The 18671-nt window shown below is 49.9% G+C and overlaps 1 protein-coding gene across 1 annotated transcript; it reads left to right on the top strand.

Moving 5' to 3' along the window:
* Positions 1–32: 32 nt before the first annotated feature.
* Positions 33–17635, top strand: LOC122371968 (mitotic spindle assembly checkpoint protein MAD2A-like). Its single transcript, XM_043348772.1, has 7 exons — positions 33–157; positions 1232–1342; positions 1790–1936; positions 13751–13871; positions 15109–15218; positions 16201–16423; positions 17404–17635. The coding sequence occupies exons 2-6, from the start codon at positions 1261–1263 to the stop codon at positions 16365–16367; spliced, it is 627 nt and encodes a 208-aa protein (XP_043204707.1). The 5' UTR covers positions 33–157; positions 1232–1260; the 3' UTR covers positions 16368–16423; positions 17404–17635.
* Positions 17636–18671: the final 1036 nt, after the last annotated feature.

Here is an 18671-nt window from a genome sequence, read left to right as displayed (position 1 = left end):
GAACTGAACAGAACTGAGAGCTTTGCGCGAGCATTTCTTCTTCAGAGGCGGTAAAGTTCAAATTCGTGGGAAGCGTTAGGTATCTTGTGGGAAGCAAGCGCCTTGGACTGAGAAGCCGGTGGCCGATCCTATTTCCGTTTGGATTTTGGATCCTATAGTAAGTGGTATACCGTGGTAAGCGGCAGGAATTTCCTATCATCAAGGCCCCTGACAGAAAAACCGTGAGCTTGTTTATTTTGATCAGTTGCAATGCAATTAAAGCTCAATTTCTTCATGTGATACCACGGATCCTATCCAGTCGGGGAAACTATGGCAAAATCTGCTATTTTTAGCAGTCTGCTCTTTTTGACAAATCTGCCAAAAATGGGTACGCATGTGATGACATCGTACCCAAATATAGCAGATTTGGGTACGGCCCCATACAAAAGCAGATTACACCCTAATTGAAGCAAATGCGCATCAAATGCCTGGCAGATTCATGATGAGAATAGTGCTGACAGTGATCTCTGCTATTTTTGTTCAGATCCGACTATTTTCACTCACCTGGTTCACTCACCTGGTGGGGTTCCCAATCTCACGTCTGCAAACAGGAAGGAGTAGGCAGGGATACAGTAGGAACCCGCAGACACAAGGCGCACCAGCAGTTGCTACTACCGGAGTGGAGCGCCTGCACATATGTTTGCGTGAAAACAGGCATGGTTCAAGATGCAAAACAAGAGTAGTTATGTTGTACATAATTGATGCAGGAGAAAGACAAAGTCAATGCTACTTTAAATGTGTCCATGGTACAGTGCATTTCGCAAGACGGAGAACAAAACAAGGCGGTTAGTCCAGCCCTGCCAGCCTGAGCTGTATCTCCAGGTGTCCGGCTTACCTGTGATTGCTGCGATGCTGCGTTCACTTGACGGTGGCACCAGACTCTTGGAGGTCCGCGTTCGAGTCCCTCCGGCGTTCGATATTTGGTGCTTCTGGCGGGGATGGTCTGCGGTTGGTGGGAGCAGCCGCAGCCAGTTGAAGTCAGTTGAGTGAGGCAGGCCGTGTCTGGCTTTGAAATGCACGTGGAACTGTTTGAGAGGTTATTATTCTGACCAATCTATGGTTTCAGGGCCTTCTGACCATTTTAACATCCTTTTTATTTCTTTTGCTTATCTCGTGCGTTATTTATTTTTGGACTATCGATCTGACAGGCTTAAAAATCCGACTACAACACAAACCTGGCTATCATTCACAGGTGACGGGCGAGCCAAGTGATCTTTCATCATGGGGAAGACGGCTACCCAGCAGGTTAACAAGAATGCCATCACACTGAAGGGCTCGGCAGAAATCGTCGCCGAATTTTTCAGTGAGTTCTTCCAGTGTATCCTGGGTGTTATGCAGTTTCTGGCTGGGCTGGCTTTGTGATTTTTCGCTGTTTCTCTCAAGTCTTAATGCTGTGTTTGGTAGGTACAGTTGTTTGTTTTGTTGTTTTCAGTGAGATTCCGTGACGTGTTCCTTCCACCGCGACGGTATTTACCGTTTCTGCCGATGGTTGAGTCTAACGTCAAATACCAGCTTTTAGCGTCACATTTTCCCCTTTTTACGAATTACAATCGTATACAGTTACATTTTCTGCTTGACAGACTTTAGTAAAGCTAACTTAGACTATGACTGACGCTGACGCTGACTGACTCAGACTCTGTCTCTGACTCTGACTGTGACTCTGTCCCTGACTCTGACTGTGGCGCTGATGGCTCTGAAGCTGACTGTCTCTGACGCTGATTCTGACTCTGACTCTGACTCTGTTCTACAGATTTCGGCATCAACTCCATACTCTACCAGCGCGGCATCTATCCTGCCGAGTCGTTCCGGCCCGCACAGAAATACGACCTCACCCTGTGGCTGTCACAAGACAAGGAGGTCAACGGCTATCTCAGCAACATCATGGAACAGATCAAAGGTACCCAGTGACGGGCTATTTTTTGCCACCCCCCCCCCCCCCCTCCAGACTTTTCGATATATCTCCAGAACCGCTGCGCCGATCGTCACCAAACTTTCAGTACCCTCCCGGACATCAATTTTAAACATTGTCACCAAAATTTTTCCAAAGGCTATGATAGGTTGGCCGGAAGTGACGTCAGAGTGACGTCATGTTCTGCCATTTTCGACCAAAAAAAAGGGGGTTCCGCGGGAAGAGCTGTCAGGCCTATAGCTTTGCAAATACAGAAAAATGATAAGGACATAAAAGCTGTAGAATTGACAGCGCTACAAAACTGCTTTCTCGGATTTTTGAAATTTTTGGATTTTGACCCCCAAAAATAAAAAATAGATTTTCGGATATAACAGTCGAAAAATCCAAAAAGTTTTTTGAATTTCGCAAAAACCGGAATGTATGTGATAGTAGGGTGGTCCTTATTTTCGAAAATCGTATTTGGATACCTTGCGCCCCTTCAATCGGTGCCGTTTAACGAAAAAACATGTCTGTCAAAATTTCAGATCCCTACTTCATTATTTACTGGTAGCTCAACGCTCGTTCGTTCGTCAATGTTCGCTCAATGTCCGTTTCGTCGATCAATGTTCGTTCCCTCTTCCTGAGGTCTAACGATTGTCTACGACGCAAACTTCTGGGTACATGGTGTCCCCCAGTGATGACCTCCTTGGCTCCAAGTTCCCAGTAGCGGCGGAACACCTTCAATTAGGGGGGGGGGGGGGCACTGCCGACTTTTGGTCCCATTCTTTCCATGCAACGCCCATAAGGCTAATGTTAAAATGTCGAAATCAAAGGGGGCCACGGTGCCCCGGTGCCCTCCCCGTTCCGCCGCCTATGCAAGCTCCCATCCCGCGGCCAATCTCTCACCTACTTCTTCCACCGCCACCGAATCCTCTAGGAAACGGTCCGGGAAGCGGCCAACCGGACGTTAGAGAAGGTAGAGGAGTTCTGGGCAAGGGCTAGGATTCCCACCCAGCACGAGGGGAGAGCGTTCAAGAAGGTGGAAACTCTCTTCGACGAGTGGAAACGCCTAAAAAAGAACGAGAACAGGACTTCCGCCACCCAAACAAGCAACGAGGACGCATTCAAGAAACGTCTGGAAAACATCTTTGATATCGCCCAGGGTGACGCAATGTCCTTGATAACCATCCCGGAAGATCGCGCCTTCCTTCTCGCCCAACGTGAGCCAGGGAGACGGGATAGAATGACAGAGGCAGGCATGGCGCTCCATTCCCAAGAAAAGAGGAAGAGGAGGAGGGATAACGCCGAAGAGAGGAGGAGGAGCAAGGCGTCGGAGGAGGCGCGGGCGGCAGCCGACCAAGTGGAGCTGGAAAGCATAACCTTGAGTAGCTCCGAATCGTCCCCACTTCGCGGAGCCGTGAGACCTGGCCCCAGCATGGGTACAGCCACTCTATCATCCCGAAAGCGTGGTCGAACCACGGTCATCACGCCGCAACTTTCCGCTAACGTCTAACGTGTGTGTGTGTGGGGGGGGGGGGGTCGGTTGGACCCCTGAGCCGTTTGGCTCCAGATCGCGCTAGAGCTTTGCGGAAAAAAACGAGCGTGTTGCCCGTGACGAGAGGAAGCCGATGATATCCAATTTAAGGTCCTAGGTCATTGGTTGACCTTCCAGGTCAGGTCAATGACCCAGTGGTCAGGAAAATCGGGACCTGCAAGAGCTTCGTATAGTGAAGCTGTTATGTTTTTGGGGGTGCTGATCACGAATTTCATGCTAGTTTTGATCACATATGATGTCTTCATGCATTTAGACCAGGTCAGGTCAGGTCAACCATTAGGCGTCCTGCCGGTTACCCATAGTAGGTCTCAACTACCACTGATGGCGTCGTAACACGTTACAAAGGAACTAAAACAACTTCGTAAATGTTCAAATGGATGCTAAATTCGAAATCAGCCCGAAAAACTGCCCTAGAAACATGTATAACTCGGAAAAGAGACACGAGGTCATCATAGGTCAATGACCTGACCTGACCTTCAGGTGACCTTGACACCCACCTTAATGCATGGGACGAACATCATTTCACATGTTTGGGCGTTTATAATCGCAAAAAGACTAGAAACGCGTGGATAATGAGAGCTGACACGCTGAATCGCGACTCTGGCCAAACATGGTCTCGAGAAATAGGTCACAGGTCAAAGGTCATTTGGGTCAGGGTCATGAAATTTTCAGAGTAGGTTTGAAATTGATCAACTCGAGGAAACTGAAAGTTTTGTCGCGATCGGCCGTTTTTTTTCCGTGAGTTATTCGCGAAAACCCATGGGGTCCATCCGACTCCCTAAACATACGAGGGTTAATATGCATTGAGCCACCAAAAAGCATCCGCCGATTTCGCTCTTTTTGCTCTTTTTCCACGTTTCTAGACGAATGGCATCATTTGAGGGGGCGCAAGCGCGAAAAAATACAAATTAAAATTTTGTATGGAAATAAGGACCACCCTAATGTGAGTGATAGTCCTTACCGCCTTCCATCCACATACCAAATTTGAGATTGATACCTCTTTTTTTTTGGCGAAGTTATAGCGAAAAAACTGTTCAAAACTGATGACGTCAAATTTTCAAACTCAATTTTTAGCAATTCTAGACCCCGTAGCACAAAACAAAGACCACCATTAGACTCCCCGTGACGAGCTGCATCGAATCCATATCCATTTTATGCAAAACTATCAGCTTTAAAATTTGACCTTTTTTGGCCTGATGTGGAGAAGGAAATCATGGCCTCCCACTCCCCGATGGAGGCCCCAATTCCCTATCTTGTCTAGACTCTCTTTTTCACCGTCTGGCTCACTTCTGTCTTCCGTCTGGGTGTCTGGGGCGCCCGGCAACACGGGACCGTCGGCTCTTGGCCGTCGGCCACCCGGTCACGTGACGGCGCCCCGACACCCCATAAAATCCTATGTTTCTGTGAATACACCACTCACTTCTCCGCCGCCGTCTTTGCTGAGAGCTGCGCCGGACACGTCTCCGAGGGCGGTCTAATCAGCCGTCCGACACTGACCTTGACCTGACCTTGACCTGACCTTCACCAGAAAGTGACCTAAGCCGTACCTGATAGTCTTATAACCAACACCATTGAGTTGGAAATGAAAAATTGGCCATAAAACATGCATCACACAACCTTATTAAAGTTGGGTTCATGTGACCTTACCTGTGACCCTTGGTGACCTGACCTGTGACCTGACCTGGTATTGTCAGTGACCTCTTATAGCAACATAGATACTAGGCACCTGACGCCCTATCGCTGATTCTCGACAAAATGCGTTTTCCTCGGTGTTATAGCGCATTCCCTAGAAGACCCGTGAACGGTGAAACATTCCATCTTTGACCTGACCTGTGACGTCATCGGTGACCCCGAGGTCAATGAAGTTTGGTTTCCTTCGACAAATTTGACAGGCCTTTCGAACGCCGTTTGAATTTTGCGGATCCGTCCAGTCAGTGTTCCGTTTTTCAGAATTTTGGGTGGAAAATCACACCTAATGGAGATAATATTTTCATACCAAAAATCAGAAAAAGTGACACTATGTCATCTTTGGAAAATACTTCATGCATTCAAACAGCCAGGTTACATATGACTTGGCAGTCGATGCATCCACATACTTTTCTTTCAGTTCTTGTCAAAACCCTGACATGAAATCCTGCTTCATCAAATGGTGTAAAAGGGCGTTACACCCTTCTACGAGAATACTTTTGGTATTTACTTCCTTTTTTCTCATCCTAGGAATTTTCTTTCTTCATCGCCACACCCAACCAAAATCCAATTTTAGAACACTGAGGGTCTAATAACTAGGACCCTCTTTGGTCTTATAACTTTTGAGGGACTTTTGGTTTTTTAACTAGGAGTTTAAGACTAACACCATAAAACACCGCTCACTAAAATAATACATCATACCAGTATAACGCCTTTTGGGGCGACTAACGGAGCGAGCGAGAGGGTGAGCCTTGCACGTGCGAAATTTCGAGGGAGTACCTCCAGCTGACTTGTGCACGGCACCCTACTAACCGGTCTCTAGCGATGTGCCAAATTTGAGCACAATCGGCCCAGCCGTTCTCGAGATCTGGAAGAGGCACCCTGCACGTGCGCACGTGCAAAATGGGTCCCAACTGACTTGCGCACGGCACCCTACTAACCGGTCCCTAACCGTGTACCAAATTTGAGCGCCATCGGTCCAGCCGTTCTCGAGATCTGGAATCGACTCCTGCACGTGCGCACGTGCAGCAGCACCCCAACTCTGGCACATGGATATGCAGTGCCTAGTGGGTGCCTACCTACATGCCAACTTTCAGCGCAATCGGCCAAGTAGTTACCGAGATATTGCAACAATTACAAAAGTGACACCTCTTCGTTTTGCACGTGGCACGTGCATAAGGGGTCACCCACATGCATCGGGAATAGTCCAATACTTGGTAGAAGGAATGAAGCTACCCTACAAAAATTACCGCATGTAAATCGGTCAAGTGGTTGCTGAGATATAAGCGTCGTAGAATCGTGACCACGGCCGGCCGGCCGGCCGCTCATACTCAGAAATTTCCGTTATTCTACGTAAGACTCCGCTCGCTTCGCTCGCTCCGTAATAACAGACATATATACCACTGTGTGTAACCGGTACGGTATGTTTCCACTCTCCTCCAGTTGGGCTCGAGGCCAGAGTCGTCCAGCATCACTATAACATCACTATATATCACTATGTGTATGACCAGTACGTTGTTCCCGCTCTGTTACAGTCTGCCTAGAAGCCCGTGTCGTCTAGCGGCTGGTTCCCATACACTAATACAACACTATATATCACTATGTGTATGACCAGCACGGCTTTCCCCTTCCATTCCAGTGTGGCGGCCAGTATGGCCTGTGTCGTCTAGCGTCTGGTTCTCATACACTAATACAGCACTGTAACGAAACGACCGGCTCAGCTTGCTTCACCACGTGTGCTTATATTTTCTGCGACCATCACCGGCGCACAACCACCGCCACTTCAACTTCACACATAATTTCGACTTCCAGAGTGTATTGGGTTTGACGTCCAATACAGATAACGACGAACGGTAGGTGCGTTATTGCTCAGCTCGTCCCGAGGGACCGACGAAAACCAACGACGAAAAAATGCTCGACACCAAGGCCTCGACCCACTCAATATACTCTGGCCTCGACACTGTCGTGACCTTGGTCGTGACCGGCGACCGCACCGCCCCACGACACGAACTCGAATGAATGCTAATTCAATGCCTGCCACTAGATGTCGTCTACATTATTTACAACATCCTCCCAGCCTTTGAAGTCAACAGAACTTCAAACACAAGGTCACTGCCGCTATAAGGTTGTGTTAACGTACACTACAACATATGGATATCGACCGCGAACTAACTAACATGATAGGTACACAGACGGTTCAGGTCTAAACGCCAAGTAACCCGGCTACAGGCGGCTAATACGTGAAATTATACGCTAGTGACACTCTACCTCCAAGAGCGACAATGTATCTCAAACGCTAACCTTCAACGAAACACGTCTTAAGTGCCATTCAGCACGAGTTCTCGCAGGCGAGGCAGACAACTTAACACAATACGCAAGTCCAACTAGAGTACCTGCTAAGCCTGTGGGCGCTACATTTGACCCGAACGAGTACTAATCTCAAGCAAACCAAATTTGGTTCTACACACACGGACTTTACTCCAAGCCCGATAAACAAAGGAACCACCACAGTCACAGGCGACACCGGACCAAACACAGAATGGACACATATACGTCACCACCGCATTTAGTAAATGCTGAAGACAGTGATCGGTCCCGCCCTGCTGCCAGTATCACTGCACCTCCAACTCGTGCAGGCGTTGGATAGGACGAGTTTTCAGCCCTGAGGAGGTCCGCACCTCGACTGATCTCACTCGCCCGTCCCTCCCCATGTGAAGCTTCGTCACTACTCCGTGAACCCACCTCATCCTGGGCACCTTGTCTTCCCGAAGCAGGACAAGCGCTCCGACTGCTAACCTGCCCCGAGTCCGGAACTTACCGACAACTGGCGGCAGTGAGCGGAGATATTCTGACGACCAGACCGACCAGAACTTGTTGAGCCGCTTCTCTCGCACACGAGCTCTCTCTGATAGCTCTCTGGGGTTCACAGAACCCGGGTCTTCCAAGACCCGTGCGGGAAAACCCGTCCCTCTGCCAGTCAGGAAGTGAGAGGGCGTCAGGGGTGGTGCTGCTTCGAGCCCGTCACCGACGAAGGTTAGAGGGCGAGAGTTTATGCAGCACTCTATCTCGAAAAGGACTGTTTCAAGCTCTGTCCGTGAGAGACACCGTGTCCCAAGTGTCTTACGGAGTCCCGACTTCACGGATCGCACGAGGCGTTCCCACCACCCGCCCCACCACGGCGAGTGAGGTGTGATAAATCTCCACTCCGGAGCCAGGTGTCCAAAGAAACGCTGCAGCTGTGCGTCAGCCCCCTTGAAAGTCGGCGCGTTGTCCGAGTAAACGACTCTGGGAACACCGCGCCTCGCCGAGAATCGTCTCAGCGCCATCATAAACTCTACCAATGACAAAGCCTCAGTCATTTCAAGGTGTACCGCGCGTGTGACGGCACACGTAAACAAACACACATAAAACTTTTTGCGCGGGAAATCGACACTGAAAATCGGCCCAGCGAAATCCACCCCAGTAACTGTGAATGGCGGCGACTCGGTCACTCTGCAGTCCGGCAAGGGAGCCGCCTCCTCATTGCACGGCTGCGAGTCGTGCCGCTGGCACGACACACAGCCACGTTTCACACGTTTTGCGAGGCAGCGCAGACCCAATATAAAATAGGCCCCTCTGAGCGTGGCTACCATCGTGTTCACACCAGCATGACTCAGTAGGAGGTGTTGTTCTCTGACCAAAAGCTCGGACAAGTGGCCTCTGGGTAACAACACTGGGTACTTCTCCTCGTACTGTAGGTCAGACATTTGTAGCCTACTGCCCATTCTCAGCAGACCATCGTCACCCACGAAGGGGCCCAATCGGAAAATGCTGGAGCCCTTTGAGACTTTCTTACCCTTCTCCAGAGCGGTCCACTCCTCGTGAAACTCGCTCCGCTGCTCCTGACGCAGCAGCTCGCGCTTGGCCTCAGCCAACTCGATGGAGGACAACTCATGACGCCTGGACCTCTGCTGAGGGCAGCGACAGTTTTCAATGAAGCGACGCACCCATGCTACGACTCGCACCGCCTTTGAAAACTTTCCCCAGCGCTCTACCGGAAAGACGCGCTCAGGTTGAGTCACAAACAAACTAACATTGCTGATTTCCTCAGACTCTTTCAACATTTCTCCCCTGACAAAATCAGATGAAACGAGATCTCTGTCCGGCGAAGATTCACCCGAGGGCAGCAGCGCCTCGCCGACACAGCGCGCGCCTCCCGCGCCGCCGGCGCTGTCACACGCCGCTGTCTCCCGAGGAGACTCGGCCGGACCCGGAGCCGATACCAGAACGGCCTCGTCGACCGGAGTCTCGCTCACCTTCGACTCGATCTGTCGTGGGGGGCGACCCGCGGTCTCCGACAGCCAGGCAGGCCCCACCAGCCACACATCAGACGCTAGCAGCTGCTCCGCCGATACGCCTCGAGTCGTCAGGTCTGACGGATTGTCCTCCCCTGGCACGAACTCCCAGTCAGCAGGGCTGGTCAAACTGTGAATCTCGATCACTCGGTTACGCACGAACTGCTTCCATCTTTGGGGATCACCTCGTATCCACCCAAGGGCGACCATGGAATCAGTCCAGCACTTACAAACTGTGCTGTCTGGCAGACACAGAGCGCGGCGGACATGAGTCACCAGTCGAGCGGCGAGAAGGCTGCCTAACAGCTCTAATCTCGGCAGACTCACTGTCTTCACCGGCGCCACTCTGCCCTTTGCCATCACCAGTGTGACACTGTGCGAGCCATCTGACAGCGGGGAACGGAGGTACACTGTAGCCCCGTACCCACTCGGGGAGGCGTCGCCGAAAGCATGTAGCTCCGCTCCCGCCTCTGCGCCACTCCAGCCCTCGACTGAGTAGGAGCGAGGGACTTTGAACTGCTTTAGCGTCTCCAGACCATCTAACCATCTGGTGAAAACTGAGTGACTTTCAGCGGGCAACAGCTCATCCCACTGCAGCCCCTGCTGCCACAATGTTTGGAATAGGCACTTAGCCACCATGGTGAATGGAGTTAGAAACCCCAGAGGGTCGAAAAGTCTGGCCATAAAGCTCAATACTAAACGTTTGGTCGGCACGACATCGTCAGGAATCGAAACACCTTCGAACATGAACACGTCCTCCTTCGGAATCCAACTTAGCCCCAGCACTTTGATGCTCTGGCCTTCCCCACCAGACACAGCATTGTCGAACAGCAGAGTGCTGTTTGACCTGCATTTGGCCAGACACATGCCAGCATCAGCCACGACAGACTGAGCCTCCGAAAGGAGACTACGGGCTTCCTCCTCAGAGTCCGCCCCTGACAGAAAGTCATCGACATAGAAGTTAGACTGCATCTCGGTCACCGCACGTGACGCGTCATACCTGGCGAGGTGATGACGGAGGGTCGCGTTCAGAAGAAAGGGACTGCTGCACGTCCCGAAGCTGACCCTGGTCACTCTCATCACCCGTTCTCTGCCGCCGCAGAGCCAGATGAAGCGATGCACGTCTCGATCTTCTCTCCGAAGTCCAATCTGGAGAAAGGCTTTGACGATATCCGCTGTCACGGCATAACGCCAGCGCCGAAACCTTAGTAGGACATCGACCAGGTTAGGCATCAAACAGGGACCCACCTCCAAGCAGTCATTTAGACTGACACCGTTCGGACCACACACGGAAGCGTCAAACACGGGGCGGACCTTCGTGGTTTCACTGCTCTCCTTCACCACCGGATGGTGAGGGAGATAGAATGTGGGGTGAGAGACCACAATCTCCTCACTCGGGACCTCCTCGATCATCCCCGACTCCTCCAATTCACTCAGCACAGCATCATATTTAGAGCGAAGGTCGGGATCTCTATCAAGTTTTCGAGTCAAACTCCTGAGGCGGCACCTCGCGACCGGAAGGTTACTCTGAAGCTCAGGGGCATGGTCACCCTGCTTCCAAGGCAGTGCGACCTCATACCTGCCATCGCTGAAGCTGACTGAGGACTCGAAATCCTCCAACACCTTCGAACTGGCCGGCTCCTCATCAGAACGGATGCCGACGCCTTCCAGACTCCATAGGTTACGGACGGCGTCCTCGTGCAGATCACCAAGAGTCAGCAACTGGCACGATGTACTGCCTGCAGCACAGAGTCCAGAGGAGGTCACGCCAGACACGATCCAACCCAGTGAGGTCTCCTGGGCTACTAGTGACCCTTCTGAACATCGAATGAAGCCCTGCTGTACAAGACTCCAGTACACGTCAAGACCGACCAATATATCCACAGACATCTCGCGGTTCTCACTATAGCTGTCAGCCAACTCAACCCCTACGAAAGAGGCGAGGGCTGTCCGAGGGACTCTGGGTCGCTGCAGGGGGGAACAGATCACTGGTACTTCCACAGCAGTCAACAAACACTCCACAGGTTTGGACAAGTTGGCTCCACTCACACGGAGCCCCCTCACAGCCCTCTCACAAGTGGATTTTCCCCCACCAAAGGCTGCATACGAGACAGACTCAGAGCCGAGCCATGTAGCGCCCACTTTTTTCACCAACTCTTCCGACACATAAGTTCTGTCTGACCCTGTGTCGAACAACAAAGTCGCTAGGACTGAGCCATGCGCTCCATGTACCAACACTCGAGCAGTGGGGAGCACAACACATTGATCCTCACCACTGTTACACGACAGAGACACACGAGTCTCTGAAACCTTAGGACTAGTAGAGCTTGACACACCAGGGGGCTCTGCTACCCTCCCCTGACTAGTCTTCCCCTTCGAAAAACAACATAGCTTGTGGTGGCCACCGCCACACAGCTCACACTTTGACTGGCACTCCCTCGCCCGGTGTGAATCGGACAAGCAGCGAAAACATGCCCCAGACTGCTTAATCAAGTCATGTCTCTGCGAAACTGAGAGCTTGAGGAGCTCATGACACTCCACTGACCTGTGTGCCTTTCCACAAAATATACATACCCCTGATGATGCAGTCAGAGCGGCTCCAGATGGAGTCCGCGCCTGTCTCACACAGTCCCTGAGAGGCTGGTTCCTCCCAGCCGGTCGAACATCCTTGTGAGGCTGGCTCCTGCCAGCTGCTCGGACGTCCCGGGCCGGCTGAGTTGTCCCCAGCAGCTTGGTGAATGCTCCGGACCTTTCCCTCCTCTCAACTTCTGCTGCCAGGAAGTCCATCAGTGCATTGAGGTCCGCTTCTTTGCCTGGGCCAAGACGGGCCCACTCCATCCTCAGGTCAGGGTTCAGTTTACTGAGGATCATAGGAACCAAGAAAATGCCGTACTTATCACCAGTGACCTCAAGGGCTGACAGGCTACGCACATGGATCAGGACATTGTCAATGAGGGAGCGAAGGGACTGGGATGTTGAAGACAGAGGACCAGTGATAGCTAGGAGCTGCTGAACATGATTGAAGATTATCACTTCAGGCTTCCCAAATCTCTTTGACAATAAATCGCATGCTACTTGATAGTTCGCTGATGTGAGCGACAGACCAGCAACACATCTTGCTGCCTCACCTTGCAAGCATGACTGTAGGTACTCAAACTTGACCACGTCTGGCAACTCTCGTTCACCAACAGCTGCACCGAATCTCTCCCAGAAGGGAATCCATTTAAGTACCTCCCCATCAAAGCTAGGGAGATCTAGTCTCGGGAGCTGAGGGCTCAAAGCTGACACAGATGCTGAGCTTACAGCTTCAGGCACGTTACCTTGTCTGCCAACAGAGACAGCAGCTGCAGCAGCTACCATCTTGTCAGCTCTTTCAATGGCTTCTGTCACTTCATCTCTGAACAATCCAGCCTTGATTATATCTTCCAGCATGTCATCTTCAGATTCGAACAGAACTTCCAACTCCAACTGGATGCTGTCCAGTTCCTCCAATCTGCTCTTAAGTTCACTGCGAACAGTCTGTATCCTTGTAACATCAACATCCTGTTCACAGTCATCCAGAACCTTAGAGAGCTTGTTCTTTGTTCGGCTTACCCAGGCCTTGGCAGCTACTCGTCTCTTCTTCGCTTTCTCAAGATCTGCCATATCTCAAGACAAATGAAAACAAATTGAAATGCACACTCGAATAGCACACTGAGTAAATCAATCCCGGTCTTGTTCCCGGGTTTCGGCACCAATGTAACGAAACGACCGGCTCAGCTTGCTTCACCACGTGTGCTTATATTTTCTGCGACCATCACCGGCGCACAACCACCGCCACTTCAACTTCACACATAATTTCGACTTCCAGAGTGTATTGGGTTTGACGTCCAATACAGATAACGACGAACGGTAGGTGCGTTATTGCTCAGCTCGTCCCGAGGGACCGACGAAAACCAACGACGAAAAAATGCTCGACACCAAGGCCTCGACCCACTCAATATACTCTGGCCTCGACACTGTCGTGACCTTGGTCGTGACCGGCGACCGCACCGCCCCACGACACGAACTCGAATGAATGCTAATTCAATGCCTGCCACTAGATGTCGTCTACATTATTTACAACAAGCACTATTTATCACTATGTGTATGACTACGATCCTTCTGTTACAGTCTGCCTAGAAGCCCGTGTCGTCTAGCGTCTGGTTCTCATACACTAATACAGCACTATATATCACTATTTGTATGACTACGATCCTTCTGTTCCAGTGTGGCTGGAAGCCCGTGTCGTCCAGCGATTGGTTCTCGTCATATCTAACGTGGATACCAAGGAGGTACTGGAGCGCTGGGAGTTTATCGTGGCCAACGAGGGAGCATCGGCGGCGGACGGGTGAGGAGAGAGAGACAGACAGAGAGACAGAGAGACAGATAGACAGAGAGAGAGAGAGAGAGAGAGAGAGAGAGACAGAGAGAGAGACAGAGAGAGAGACAGAGAGAGAGACAGAGAGAGAGAGACAGAGAGAGAGAGAGAGAGACAGACAGACAGAGAGAGACAGAGACAGAGAGAGACAGAGACAGAGAGAGAGAGAGAGAGAGAGAGAGAGAGAGAGAGAGAGAGAGAGAGAGAGTGAGACAGAGAGAGAGAGAGACAGAGAGACACAGAGAGAGAGAGAGAGAGACACAGAGGGACAGAGAGAGAGAGAGAGAGAGAGAGAGAGAGAGAGAGAGAGAGAGAGAGAGTGAGACAGAGAGAGAGAGAGACAGAGAGACACAGAGAGAGAGAGAGAGAGACACAGAGGGACAGAGAGAGAGAGAGAGAGAGAGAGAGAGAGAGAGAGAGAGAGAGAGAGAGAGAGAGAGAGAGAGAGAGAGAGAGAGAGAGAGAGAGAGAGAGAGAGAGAGAGAGAGAGAGAGAGAGAGAGAGAGAGAGAGCAGAGAGAGAGCAGAGAGAGAGACAGAGACAGAGACAGAGACAGAGACAGAGACAGACACAGAGACAGACACAGAGACAGACACAGAGACAGACACAGAGACAGAGAGAGAGAGAGAGACACAGAGACAGAGAGACAGAGAGAGACAGAGAGGGAGAGAGACAGAGAGAGACAGAGAGAGACAGAGAGACAGAGAGAGAGACCGAGAGACAGAGACAGGGAGCGTTCGTAGTTGCGGAAAGTTAGAAGGAAGACTACTTTTAAGAGACACTGACTTGGCATAATCCTTCTTGTTCTCTCATTGGTGTGAAGTTTTTGACCTTTGAGCTTATTTCCAGTGTTTGCATTCTCTTCCACCTATTGCGGGCTTGGCTCCATATCACACACCGTACATTCTCTGAAAATTTATGATAATTTGTATGCTATTTCTTTCTGCTTGTCATGGGCGCAAAATGACCCCAGTAGTCGGCGCGCCCTAAAGCTCCAATAAACAACAACTTCTTTCTGCTTGTCACTTTTGTATCCATACCCCACACACCCTCACTTTTGCAACAACGCTCCTTTCAGAAATATGCGCCATTCGGAAGTGCCCACCAAAGCGCAACAGAGTGTAATCTCGTTATGTTAGAGTGTACTAATAACGCTCATTTTCCACTACCAAACGCCGCTAATGTCGCCTTTATCGCCTGCTCTCAGCTCTGAAGTGACGGGAAATAAAGACCCGAAGGCGATTCGTAAAGAAGTACAGAACGTCATTCGCCAGATCACTGCGTCAGTGACTTTTCTGCCTCTGCTCGACTGTCCGTGTAAGTATCCCGTCAGTATGACCAGTGGAAATATTCTGTCAGTATGGCCAGTGTAAGTATTCTGTCAGTATGACCAGTGTAAGTATTCTGTCAGTATGGCCAGTGTAAGTATTTGTCAGTATGACCAGTGGAAGTAGGTATTCTGTCGGTATGACCAGTAGAAGTATTCTGTCATTATGGCCAGTCGAGTTAATCTGTCATATGGCCAGTGGAGGTATTCTGTAAGTATGGTCAGTGTAAGTATTCTGTCGGTATGGCCAGTGTAAGTATTCTGTCAAATAGTTCACTTTTAACATGTGGTTTTGAACTGGAATAGCAGTTGCGTAGCTTGAGCTGAGACGAGCACAAATCAGGAGCTTTTACGGCCCAACGATCACCCTAGTCAAAGATATTTCATTTCTCGTCCCGAAAAAGGTGCCTTGGAATGTGCCTTGCAGGGGTCATTTCCGTCTTTTAAACTGTTTAGTTCTTCCTATATTAAAATATAGAAAATACTATATTTAAAGGTTTTATTTTCTTTGCTGATCATTTTGAGCATAAAACATAAATCCATTGACAAAAAAACTATAAATTTCGTGAAAGTGAACTATAATTTCCCTTTAATTGCTGAAAGTTTCAAAGCGATCGTCCAGTCGGTTTAGCTATGGTAAGCTAGTATTTTTTGGACGTAAGGTCATTTGCTGTAACCTGGTGACTTGACCTCTGATGACCCAGGTTTGACTTTTTAATGTGCAGAAAAGATTTATCGCCGATATTTTTAGCTATTCGCGAAGAAACATCGAGGGTGTGAAAATGTCTATCCCCAACATGGTGCGGGTCATAGTAATTACACAGGGTTGAAATCCAACTCAAAGTCGTCAGTGTTTCATTGTGCTCCGTTTTTCAATCGACTTTACCGTCATTGTATCCCAAACTCCTCACATAACGACATACATCCCACACATTACCCCCCAGTGACGTCATATTCCCCCTTTACCGACAGGCTCGTTCAACCTGCTGATCCACACTTCCCGGGACGCCGAGGTACCGGACAAATGGGACGATAGTCCGCCGGGCTTCATTGCTAATTCGGAGCAGGTGAAGCTGCGATCGTTCAGTACCAGCGTTCATCGGGTGGACACGGTGGTGTCCTACAAGTGTGACGGCTGAACAGACTGCCGTCTGGAGGGAGGTGCCATGGACTTCAGTGCGCGAGGGGCGAGTATGTACCGGGTGTCCCAAAAGTAAGGTCATGATTTAAAACTTAAATATCTCGAGAAGTAAGAGTCCGAATCACTTCCAATTTTAACACGTGCAAGGTACATCCATAAAATTATTTTCTTGCATGCTTAAACCATTTTTGATCATAACTACACCGAGCAGTAGGCATAAAACTGAGAAGGTCGAAATTCAACTCTTAGAGAGGGTCCGTCATTAAAACAAAGGGTAAATACCGCCCAGTTTTCGGCCCTAAGCAGACCCTATCAGCTCGCCCTATCTCTGAACTCATGCATAGTTTCGCCTCAACCGGTAAAACGTCAGAAAAAGGTATAATGTACGCACAGGGCATGTATACTTAGCCACCTGTGCTTCGAGGTCCTGAGGACGACAGCGGGAATCGGGTGACAATAAATCAAGAGAGGTGGCCGAGAGTCCTCCCACTGGTTCTTCCGCTCGTCGCAACGCAGCTGTGCCGACACCATCAGCCAGCAGTGGTTTCAGCAGGATGAAGACTATGCTTGCACCGTCCTGAAGATCACGCATTGTCTCCGAGAGTGGATGTGAGATCCCGTAATTTTCAGTCAGGGCAACGCCATTGAATGGCCTCCGCGGTCACCTGACGTTACACCTTCATATTTTTATTCTCTGGATACACAACAGAAAGATTGTCTTTTAGGACAACCCAACGAGCCGGGAAGAACTAAAGGATGATCCCTTCGAGCAAACATAGGCGGCATCTCACCAGAGAATCGCTCCAGAATAGTGGAGGAAGTCAAACGTAGTCTATTCATGCACGCGGCCCGATATGGTAGCCATGTAGAAAAGCAGCAAATGTGGGCCTACGAGCCAATGTATTGACTCATATGTATGTCAGAATAAAATTTTATAAAATGCTCTTTCATATGATGTCCTATTTATATCTATCCATCGCGTATTTTTGGCAGTGTGGCCAAAACAAATGATGACCTTACTTTTGGGACACCCGGTATATTGTGAAGAAAGGGGATGTGGAAGTTTTGGTGAGAGATGAGAGACTTTGGGAAGATTGTGACAGAATTAGTGGAGAGTGATTGGTTTTGAATGTGAAGAACGTGTAGATGAAAGATTGTAAGATCTGAGTCTTCCTAACGAAAAGAAACTTGGCGAAAGATTGATGCGAAAAGATGGTGTACGTGAACACTGTATGAAATGATTTGACGTCCAATATAATGTGCTCTTAAGGCCGCCGTCCACTGTGCGGAACGCGTGCGGTCCGTACGGAATTTAACACAGAACCCTATGGGCGCATCCGGTCCGTACGGAAATCGTGTGCGCTCCGTCCGGACCGCATCCGAACGGCAATCAGCTGTTGATTTTCCGTCAGCTCTCCGCATGCGTTTCGGATGCGGTTGCTACGGAGACGGAAGAGTGATGTCCGACGCGTTGAACTTTTCTGCGGAAAACGCATCCGGAACGTCCGGAACAGACGTGGTTTGGGGCCGTATCGGAGGCAAACATTGTGAATTGTACGAAGAATTGGAACTCGATCGTCATGAAGTAAGTAAAAATTATTTCCTTAGAATGGCAAGAGTATTCGCTGCTGGTTACTTGCAATATTTTATTTGGTAATAAGTGATAGGAAACATTTATTAGCTCTCCGCATCCGGACCGCATCCGGACCGCATCCGGACCGGATGCGGCCAGCGTGCGGCGACATTCCGGACGGACTCCGGACGGAATTCCGTCGCAGTGGACGGCGGCCTTTAGATCTTGTAGATATGCGAAAAGACTACGGAATCCGTGCGAACATGTTGGCGAAAATGCGTCCTCTGCGGGCGAGTTACTGTAATATAAGTACCCGTTTTGTTCTGTGACTGTGTGTGCCATCGCTGTGCAAAATTTGGAGCTAAAAAATAGCTGATTGGAGAGAGTGCTAAATTCGACGTCTCTTACGTTTGGCTAAGCTAAAAAAAATGAAGCACCATAAACCTCAAGCACCATAAACCTCACTAGCAAGTGTTTTGCTGGTGACACGATAACCTGATGTGGTGACCATCCCCCACACTACATAACCATCCTTCGTTACCGCCGCTTCGTAGCCGTCCCCACACATCCATTTACAATGATCTCTAGCCGAGTAAAAATGCAAAATGCAAACACCAATAGTTTTCGCGTGTATTGAAATGTATCGCGTGTGTCATGCTCCAGAGCCACCGTAGGTAGGTCGGATATTCGGTAGGGGAGAGTGGGGTGGGTTGTATCAGTTTTTACTCC

This window comes from Amphibalanus amphitrite, unplaced genomic scaffold (assembly GCF_019059575.1).
Source record: "Amphibalanus amphitrite isolate SeventyFive unplaced genomic scaffold, NRLGWU_Aamphi_draft 001301F_arrow, whole genome shotgun sequence".
NCBI classification, from domain to species: Eukaryota; Metazoa; Arthropoda; class Thecostraca; order Balanomorpha; family Balanidae; genus Amphibalanus; species Amphibalanus amphitrite.
Note: the sequence above shows the minus strand (reverse complement) of the source record. Positions and strands in the feature narration are given on the sequence as shown.